The sequence below is a fragment of the Fusarium proliferatum genome (genome assembly GCF_900067095.1).
Source record: "Fusarium proliferatum ET1 genome assembly, contig: FPRO_scaffold013, whole genome shotgun sequence".
In the NCBI taxonomy this organism is placed as follows: Eukaryota; Fungi; Ascomycota; class Sordariomycetes; order Hypocreales; family Nectriaceae; genus Fusarium; species Fusarium proliferatum.
Genome location: NW_022194802.1, coordinates 1391755 through 1402289, shown reverse-complemented (window position 1 = coordinate 1402289; position 10535 = coordinate 1391755). Strand labels below are relative to the sequence as shown.

The following is a 10535-nucleotide window of genomic DNA, read 5'->3' as shown; positions in this document are numbered from 1 at the left end:
TATACTAGGCTAAGTCTATTATACTTAAGTATATTCCCTAACCTATTAGTTATAGCTACTAATATTAATTATAGCTATTAATATAATACCTGCTATATAAAATAGCCTATAGCTATATAATTAGGCCTACTATATAACTAACTATAATCTTAATATAGCTATTAGGCCTACCTTATAGAAAGCTAATAAAAATAAACTAAAAGAGATCTATATAATAATAACTATTATTAAGAAAAACTTTTTATTAAAATATTAATTTAATTTAATTAAAATAATAATCTTTAATTATATATTAATTAAATTAATTAATTATATAATTTATTAGCCCTATTTTAATATAATTAATTTAGGTTAAATCTATAATAAGCTATTAAATCTAAAAGACCTAAAGAGAGACTTAAGAGAAGGTTATTTCCTTTAGTTAAATTAAGTAGCCTTCCTTACTGCCTTTATAGGCCTATTAAATATATATAAAGAGTGGCTTTTTAATATAGCTAAAAGGGTCATTATAGTAAAGGGGGTGCTGCTTTTAATATAAAGATAGCACATCTATATATAGAGTTCTAGGATAAATGTAAGGTAATGGCAAGGTTTAAAGGTTCTATTAAAGTCAGAATTAAAGGAATTAGGTTAACTTTTATGTAAGTTAGTTAGCAAAAGTTAAATTGACCTCTATTAATTAAATATATATACCTAGGTATGTAACTAATTGACCTTATGTCTAAGAGCTGCAGATAAAGTGATATTAGTAAAGAAGCAGTAGGTTAAACTGGGATAGGCTTACTATAAAGGCCTTATTATTTAAGCCTTTATATAGAAAGTTAAAAGCTTAATGGCTTTATAAGGCTAATAGTAAGGAAAAAAAAATTTAAATTAAATTAAAATTAAGTTTTTTAAATAATTAATTATTTTATAAAAAAAAATTAATTAAAAAAACCTAAAGGTTAAAAATATATTATTAAAGCCTATTAAGTACCCTACCTCTTCTTTCTGCCCTTCTTTACTTATGTTTTAACTCTTGGCATTTTACTAGTCTCTTCTCGTCATAGAGTCAGAGCTTGGTCCGTGATCGGGCAGACCCCTCCAAATTTTACTCACAGGCCACCGCAACCTAGATCCCCTGCCCCGCCAATCCATAGTCAACGAAAGACTTCCAACCTTAACTCAATTGAATTCTCACGGCCAAGAAGCAAGCAAATCTTGGGTCATCTTGAGGCCTGCTGTGACCATGGCTCAAGCCGAGAGACAAGATCCGACTCGGATCTCAATTCTAGGCGAGCCCAATATCATCGTCGATCACGGTCTTTGGCTTAACTTTGTTGTTGATGACCTTCTCCAAAACACGCCTACGTCGACCTACGTCCTCATCACAGATACCAATCTTTTCGACACATATGTGCCTGCCTTTCAAGCTCGTTTCGAGGCGGCTTCCCAAGTAACAGCCACTCGGCTGCTCACGTACACCATCCCACCAGGAGAGGCTTCCAAAAGCCGTGAGACAAAGGCCGAGATAGAGGATTGGATGCTCTCCCAACAATGCACCCGCGACACGGTCATTATAGCTCTTGGTGGCGGCGTCATGGGAGATATGATCGGCTATGTTGCTGCTACCTTCATGCGTGGTGTCCGGTTCGTCCAAGTGCCCACAACATTGCTCGCCATGGTTGACTCGTCGATTGGTGGAAAGACTGCCATTGATACTCCAATGGGCAAAAACCTTGTCGGTGCTTTCTGGCAGCCGCAGCGTATCTATATTGACTTGACGTTCCTCGAGACGTTGCCCGCCCGCGAATTCATCAATGGGATGGCTGAGGTTGTCAAAACCGCCGCTATTTGGAATGAGACTGAGTTTACTATTCTTGAGGAATCAGCAGCTCGCATCCTTGAATGCGTTCGATCCAAGGGTGAAAGCCGCTTGGACCCCATCCGAGATGTGCTGAAGCGCATTGTTATCGGCTCAGCGGGCGTCAAAGCAGAGGTTGTGTCTAGTGATGAACGAGAGGGTGGTCTCCGTAATCTTCTCAACTTCGGTCACTCCATTGGACACGCGTTCGAGGCTATCTTGACGCCACAGCTTCTCCACGGCGAAGCCGTTGCTATCGGCATGGTCAAGGAAGCAGAGCTCGCACGTCACCTCGGTGTTTTGCGTCCTGGTGCAGTTGCCAGGCTAGTCAAGTGCATCGCCAGTTACGATCTTCCAACCTCGCTCCGTGACAAGCGTGTCGTCAAGCTGACAGCGGGTAAGAAGTGTCCTGTGGATATTCTTCTTGAAAAGATGGGTGTGGATAAAAAGAACGATGGAAAGAAGAAGAAGATTGTTCTGCTCTCGGCCATTGGCAAGTGTCATGAGCCACGAGCCAGCGTTGTGGAAGATAAGGTAATCCGGACCATCTTGTCATCATCCATTCGGGTCACCCCTGGTGTTCCCAAGGATCTCAACGTCACAGTGGCTCCGCCAGGCTCAAAGAGCATCTCCAACCGAGCTCTCATCCTAGCCGCCCTGGGTTCAGGAACTTGCCGCATCAAGAATCTTCTCCATTCTGATGATACCGAGTATATGCTTTCGGCCATCCATCAGCTCGGGGGCGCTTCTTACTCCTGGCAAGAAGCCGGAGAGGTCCTGGTAGTTGAAGGCAAGGGTGGCAATCTGCGAGCAAGTAAAGACCCTCTATATTTGGGGAATGCCGGCACAGCATCCCGCTTCCTGACTACCGTTGTCGCCCTTGCCACCCCTAGCCAGGAATCTCGTGTCAACATTCTGACTGGCAATGCAAGAATGCAGGTTCGTCCGATCGGCGCACTGGTTGATGCCTTGCGCTCCAACGGTGTCGAAATCGAGTATCTTGGGAAGGAGAATAGTCTACCCTTGCGAATTGATGCCGCTGGTGGATTCAGGGGGGGGGATATCGAGCTTGCCGCGACCATTTCATCACAATACGTTTCGTCAATTCTCATGGCCGCTCCTTACGCCAAGAACCCTGTCACACTGCGTCTGGTTGGAGGCAAGCCTATCTCCCAGCCCTACATCGACATGACTATCACCATGATGGCCTCCTTCGGGATCAACGTGGAGGTTTCTTCGGATGAGCCCAACACCTATCATATCCCTCAGGGTACTTACAAGAACCCTCAGGAGTATACCATCGAGAGTGACGCGAGTTCTGCGACTTACCCCCTTGCGGTTGCCGCCATCACTGGTACCAAGTGTACAATTCCCAATATTGGCTCAAAGTCCCTGCAGGGAGACGCCCGCTTCGCTGTTGATGTCCTGAAACCTATGGGTTGTTATGTTGAGCAGTCCGACCACTCCACAACTGTCAGTGGTCCTGCCCCTGGTCAGCTCAATGGCCTTGCTCATGTTGATATGGAGCCCATGACCGACGCATTCCTCACGGCGTCAGTTCTGGCCGCTGTCGCTTCGGGGACAACTCGAATCACGGGCATTGCTAATCAACGCGTCAAAGAGTGTAATCGGATTGCCGCTATGAAGGATCAGCTCGCAAAGTTTGGCGTGCAATGTAATGAGCTTGAGGATGGTATTGAGGTGCTCGGTAAGAGCCGAGATGGCGGTATAGTGACGCCAGAGGTTGGTATCCATTGCTATGATGACCATCGTGTTGCGATGAGCTTTAGTGTCCTTGCAGTTGCCTCGCCTGGCCCTGTAGTCATCATGGAGAGGGAGTGTGTTGGCAAAACCTGGCCAGGGTGGTGGGACATTCTCTCCCAAACTTTCAATGTCGACATGGTCGGTGAAGAGCCAGACGTTGATGAGGATGACCACGAGAGCCAAGAGGCAGTTTTGAAAGGCTCAGTCTTCATCATCGGAATGCGAGGCGCCGGCAAGACTACCGCTGGTAACTGGATGGCCAAACTTCTGGGTTGGAAATTCATCGATTTGGATCAGGAGCTGGAGAGGCGTGCCGGGCGGACGATTCCCGAAATGATCAGAGGTGACCGTGGGTGGGAGGGTTTCCGTGCGGACGAGCTGGCACTTCTGCGGGATGTCATGGAGAACAATAAGACAGGTCATATCTTCTCTTGTGGTGGTGGTCTGGTCGAGACTCCGGAGGCCAGAGAGATGCTCAAGAGCTACGGCAAAAGCGGTGGCACTGTCTTGTTAGTCCATCGCGACACCGACCAAGTGGTTGAATATCTCAACCGTGACAAAACCCGGCCGGCCTATACCAGTGAGATCCGACAGGTCTATTTGCGCCGCAAGGACTTCTACAACGAGTGCAGCACACATCTTTACTACAGCCCGCACTCCGAATCGTCTGGCTCCAAGGCCGAGATTCCCTCCGACTTCCGGCAATTTGTGCATTCTATCGCGGGCAGAAACTCTCATTTCAGAGACGTTTTAAACAAAGACCACAGTTTCTTTGTGTCTCTGACTGTGCCTGACGTTGATGAGGCTGTTGGCCTTGTGCCAGAAGTTGTGGTTGGCTCTGATGCTGTCGAGCTAAGGGTTGATCTGCTCCGGGATCGTTCCATCGACTCTGTTACTCGTCAGGTTTCGACTCTTCGCGCCTCAGCGAAGAAGCCTATCGTTTTCACGTTGAGGACCGAGTCTCAGGGTGGTAAGTTCCCTGACAGTGCCTACGAAGAGGGTCTCCAGCTCTACCGCCTGGCTTTGCAGATGGGTCTGGAGTACGTCGATGTTGAAATGACGCTTCCTGACGACATCATCCAAACAATAACAGAATCTCGCGGGTATTCACGCATAATCGCCTCTCACCATGACCCTAAGGGCACTATGTCTTGGAAGAATGCGTCGTGGATTCAGTACTACAATCGGGCTCTCCAGTACGGCGATATAATCAAGTTGGTTGGTGTTGCTCGCACTCCTGAGGACAACTTCGACCTTGCCAAATTCAAATCTCGAATGCAGGAAGCGCAGAAGACACCCATGATTGTTATGAACATGGGCAAAGCTGGAAAGTTGAGTCGTGTACTGAACCGGTTCTTGACGCCAGTGTCTCATCCTGCCCTACCCTTCAAGGCCGCACCAGGCCAGATGTCCGCGTCTGAGATACGCCGTGCTCTGGCATTACTCGGCGATCTGGACCCATACAAATTCTATCTGTTTGGAAAGCCCATCTCAGCATCTCGCTCGCCTGCTCTTCACAACACCCTGTTCGGGCAGATGGGTCTGCCTCATCAGTACCATCGTCTCGAGACGGACAAAATCAAGGATGTACGTGAAGTGCTGATGTCTTCTGATTTTGGAGGCGCCTCGGTCACTATACCTCTCAAGTTGGATATTATGAGTCAGGTTGACGAGCTCTCTGCTGCAGCTCAGGCCATTGGAGCTGTCAACACCGTTGTTCCCTTAGGCAAGGCTGACGCCAATGGCCGTCGACGACTTTTGGGAGACAACACAGACTGGAGAGGCATGGTACACGCTCTTCATGACGCCGGTATCGAGGAACAGGCAGACTCTGATACAAGAGGAGCAGCCATGGTCGTGGGCTCTGGCGGGACTACTCGAGCTGCCGTCTTTGCCCTGCACTCTCTGGGGTTCAGCCCAGTTTACATTGCCGCTCGCAACCAGGCCAAGGCAGACGCACTTGCAGCTGACTTCCCCAGCGATTACAGCCTACAAGGCCTGAGCCAGGCTTCAGACATAGACAAGGTTTCGCCGAACGTCAAGGTCGTCGTCAGTACTATTCCCGCTGATCGGCCTATCGACCCCATTCTGCGGGAGCTCGTAGCTGTCGTGCTCAGTCGGCCAGCTATTAACGAAGAGCGCCGAGTCCTCCTCGAGATGGCATACAAACCCAGCCATACCCCGATAATGCAGTTGGCAGAGGATGCCGGTAACTGGACCACAATTCCAGGGCTAGAGGTTCTTGCCTCTCAGGGGTGGTATCAGGTAAGTTCACTTATGGCATGACCATAGCTTGTCTGTGGTAGGAAGGATAGTTCAGCCAACTAATCTGGTCTATTCAGTTTGAGCTCTGGACGGGAATTACACCCCTTTACGAGGACGCCCGCGCAGCCGTTCTCGGCCTATGATGAAAGGTCTCGACTCGAATAAAACAACGACGACGTAATTTGGCACAAGCTGTATGCTCCTGTGTACCGGCCACTTGGTTTCTACTTACAAGGGCGCTCAGATATAAGGTGCAAGAAGGCTATGGCGTTGGTGGAGAGACCGGGAACAAGATAGGACAGTTGAATAGAGTTAAGCCGTGTTGAGCTGTGTTGAGCTAAGGAAGGGCTATGGATATGGCTATGGTCCGATGAGCTGGGGTGAGGTGTGCGTTGCTATTCACAGACAGAATGCATGTTGTTCATTGCTGCGTACGTCGTTCGGCCATATGTTGTTGCTTCTGGTAAAGCTGGGGAAATGGAGTGGCCCCAAGCTGTGACGTTATCCAGACTCTCCCTACTGCCGTGCCGTGCCGCAAAGAGTCATATGTGCAACTCCGTACCCTGGTTTAAGAATTGAGTCAAGTGGATATCTGTGACGAAATTACGGTACACTTGTGAAATCGGCCGAACAAGAACTTGAAGAAGAGTTTACCAAAGAACAACAATACCTTGAACTATGATTCTTGCTTGCTATGGAGCCATTGGACTAGTTTATGCAGACTACTTACTGACTGACTTACTTACTTACTTACTTGCAGCACTTTCAGATTGTATCGTTGCCAGGATTCATACGAAGACATTGCTATACTTTACTAGACCCATGCAGAGAGAGGAGCAAGGGAACTGTAACCCTTGTGACGTCGCTGCATCCATGTCAGTTATAAGTAACCATCACCAAAGGTAGCGAAGGGTTAGCTTGAAACTGATCGGCAGTAGAATAGAGTCGCATCCATCATCAATGCACTCTTATGATCGATTTCAAGGGTCGGATCTACAGTGGTAGCTAGCGCCAGCTGTTTATGAGCGGTCTAAACTTAGGGGGATGCTGCTTACTTGCAGCATTGATATGCATCACGTTGCGATATGCACATACATCTGGCTGTCATTAGGAGCTGGGGGAAGAAAGTACATGTCTTTGAATTTGATGATCTTCTTCTTTTGTGTCGCATTATATCATACATCGTCATAATCTATAATTGTCGCTTGTCTCCAAAAATAACAAAATACAGTCGGTAATGAGCTAACCCTTGCTGTTTCCCGCCCTGTCGACAGCTGAAAGCGCTATTAATCTCTTCCTGTCAATGCAGTCATCAGGCATCATGCATGACGTTCAACTCGCAGAAGCGACTTGACTCAAATTCCAATCCTAGATATCATCTGCCCAAGGCATAAAGACAAAACTCGCTGTAGTAAACAAAACCAAAACGCTCCTGTTTTCTTTTTGTCTAGACCAGTTTCCTATCAATCCAATCCAATTTTTTCCATAACAAACATAAGGTGTTTCTGGCCGGCCAGATGACCTGGTACAAATGTTAAATAGGTAGATACATGCAAGTCGCATAGGAAATTTCCTTCGATGAGATGCCAAAACAACCGAAACAACTGGAATCAGGATAATGTACAATGACAACGAATGACAGTCCGCTATCCATGACGGAAGCCATGTCATCATCAGGGAGTGTCGGAGAGGGACACTGGTCGGTGACTGAAACTTGTGTGGGCCCATATGATGTCATAGGCATAGTGTGTGGGTGGCTCATGACGTAGCCAGATTGACCGGAAAGGACCCTTCCTGCAGGAAAGGGACCCTTAGATCCACCTGCCCGCACTAGGGCCTAGGGCGCTATCGGTTTGGCACTTTGTCGACCAACCCGATTCAAACAAACTGAAGCCTTGCGATGATCGGTCCACAACCGCCAAGCCTTGTTTCGACGGTGGTAAACGTCATGCGGCATCATCTAGGGAGCCCCAGACTAACGACACGGCGCCAATCCTGGGATGACTTGGACAGTATTCCGGGGGCTCCCATCGGCAAAATTCCTGCCTCAGGGCAAGCATGGTGCGTTGGGGCTGGCCGGCTGGCCTCGTACGCCACCGAACTCATGCACCGGCTCTTCGACGATGCTTGCCTGGAAGTTCCACGTCCGGATGGCATACGCGATAGTGTCTGGTTAGAGCATCCGCACGACTGAATGTCTTCTCCTCAGTGCAAAGATCACATCGCACCTTTTGCTTCCGAGCGTTGTGGATGGTGTCCTCGTGGCGAGTGAGATCATATGGCCTAGAAAAGACAGTGTTGCAGGGCTTGCCAGTGCTCGGGTTGATCCTGTCGCAACGATGAGGGCCCGCCTGTGTGTTTAACAGTGCAGATGTCATACCCATATTACGAGGTTGCGAAGGTCCAAGGTTCTGGGTCTGCCTGTGGCCTTCCCGCTTGTGCTTCTGAAGTAGCGCTGGAGTTTCAAATCGTAATGTGCAACCGTGGTATGTGCAAGTGTAAGTGCCGCCATCAGCAGCAGTGCTGCCGGGGCGGGTTGCAGGGGTGACATTCCGCGATTCGTTCGAGCTCGATCCAGCGGAGCTCAAGCGAGGTGGTGTCTCGTGGTTCATCCGCGGGTGTGCAATAAACGGATATTGTTGAGGCACCGAAATTCCATTGGCTGCGTGCGATGATAGGAAGTTGAAGTGATTTTGGCTGTGGGTGTCGTGCATAGATTCCTGAGAGCTAACCATAGACTTTGGGAACTGGTCCAGATCGAAGCCCGAAGAGCTCTGAGGAAACAGAGGGAAATTGTTGTCACCTTCAGACTCATTGAACTCAAGAATCGCATCCTTTGGGGAAATGGTCTTCGGGGTCTCAGGCTCCTGCTTCATGCTCATCTGTTGACGCATGACCTGAGCATCTTGATGTGCCTTATTCTGCTCGCGTATGCGCTGTGCACTGTTGAATGTCAAGTTCTGTGGAAGTCCATGGTTGCCAAACTCATGGGCGGGAGAAGGGGCGAGAGGCGAGCCAGTTCTGAAGGGCGACCTATCTCGCGAGTTGCTAGAGACTGGCGATTGAGCAGCACTTAGATGCTGGTTGTTGGCGGCGTTGAGTCGCTGGCTGAAGACATCGTTTGTAGGTGATAAAGATACCTGAGTTTGCGAGGGAGGGGTTGATGTGATGGCAAAGTTGGGGCTGTAGAGTTCGTCTGCATAAATGTCTGTCATGGTTCTGTCAAGTTTTGGAGCATTGGCAAAACCTGGGTAATAAGAATGTGAGCTTATGTTCATGGATATGAGGCCGTCGTCGAGGACATTACCTTTTCGCCTTCTCTCCGAGTTATCTGCTTCGCCAACTGTAGGAGTAGCAGGTGAGTCACCCGCTATGGAACTCGCCACTGAGGCGGGGTGTGATCGTGATGAGCCACCAGAGAAGTCAGGAGCTTGCATCAAAGTCCGATCCATCCTTGGCTTGCTGCTTGGTCCTGACAGAGTGATCGGATAGGCCATGTCAGGCATAGCATTCTGCTCCAAGCCTCCGCAAGTCTGGTATCCAGCATAAGAAGCCATCGACTTGGCCAGGTGATAATATGAGGGATTGCTCTGGTCGTTTGCGTCGGTGATTGCAATATGTGGGTTCGATGTGTTGTGGTTGAAGGGCGAGGCAGGTCCAGCTGTTGAAGACCCTAGAGATGACAGAGAAGACTCGCGCTGATGAGTCCCACGAGGTAACCTGTGAGTCTGTTGGGCAAGTGCTCCCCAAGCTTCGGGCTGCATGAGGTCGGTGGGAAGTTGTTGACTCAAAGCAGTGATCTCGTCTTCGTAAGTCGATCGAGGAAGGTCAGAATAGGTAACAGAGTTGTATTCGGTATGGCAGTTCTGAGAGTAGGGAAACTGCTGGTGCTGCTGAGAGTTGGGAGAGTTGTGTTGTAGTTGTTGTTGGAGCTGAAGTTGCTGTTGATGTAGTCGAGGGATCGATAACATGGTGATGTTGTAAAAGATGAGTTTATGTTTAGAGTTGAGAGAATGTGGCGAAAGGTGGGAATGGTCGCTTTTTAAAGAAAGCAGGGACCGTTTAGATGAGCAACAAGGTGTGAGTGATGGAAGCCAAAAGACTGATGGATAAGGTACCTACATAAGGTAAGGGAAGGTTAGTAGGTACAGTACAGTGCTGGAGTCGATGAAGTCACTAGGTGCACCCCCACGGGGCCAAAACTAAAAAAGACCCTGGGCCCACTCGATGATGCACAGGACAGCACCGAGGCCGGGATCTGGAAAGAATCGCTAGGTACCTAGCGCATGCCCCAACAGAAGCCGTGGAGGAGGGTACCGCAGCAGGAAGTGAGTGAGGTCGATTTGCGGTATGTAACCCGGTATATGTAATGGTGGTGTGGGCTTGATGACTCTTGGACAATTCGATGCGATGAGGGTGGGTGCCGTACGTGTGGTATGCAACCTCGACAGGTTGTGAAGTAATTAATGTACCATGGTAGGTAAGTATGTCGTGGTGTGTGGATAATGTATATCGTCACGCCAGGCTCGAAGGCGTTGTCTTGCTTCGTTTTTACCTCCTAGGTCAGCGGCGGATTGGCAGTTATGCGACGCGCTACTACGTAAGTAAGGTAGGTTTAGGTATATGTGTGTGTGCACTCGCTTGCTCCTGGTGAAATAATAGA

At 48.7% G+C, this 10535-nt stretch overlaps 2 protein-coding genes across 2 annotated transcripts; one reads left to right on the top strand and one right to left on the bottom strand.

Annotated features, from left to right (window-relative positions):
* Positions 1–1228: 1228 nt before the first annotated feature.
* Positions 1229–6015, top strand: FPRO_13088 (putative PENTAFUNCTIONAL AROM POLYPEPTIDE; the record flags this gene model as incomplete). The annotated part of the gene is made up of 2 exons (XM_031223675.1): positions 1229–5872; positions 5950–6015. The coding sequence occupies 2 exons, from the start codon at positions 1229–1231 to the stop codon at positions 6013–6015; spliced, it is 4710 nt and encodes a 1569-aa protein (XP_031089011.1).
* A 1959-nt stretch (positions 6016–7974) lies between these two features.
* Positions 7975–9843, bottom strand: FPRO_13087 (uncharacterized protein; the record flags this gene model as incomplete). Its single annotated transcript, XM_031223674.1, has 2 exons — positions 7975–9119; positions 9180–9843. 2 exons carry the CDS (start codon positions 9841–9843, stop codon positions 7975–7977), a joined length of 1809 nt encoding a protein of 602 aa, XP_031089010.1.
* Positions 9844–10535: the final 692 nt, after the last annotated feature.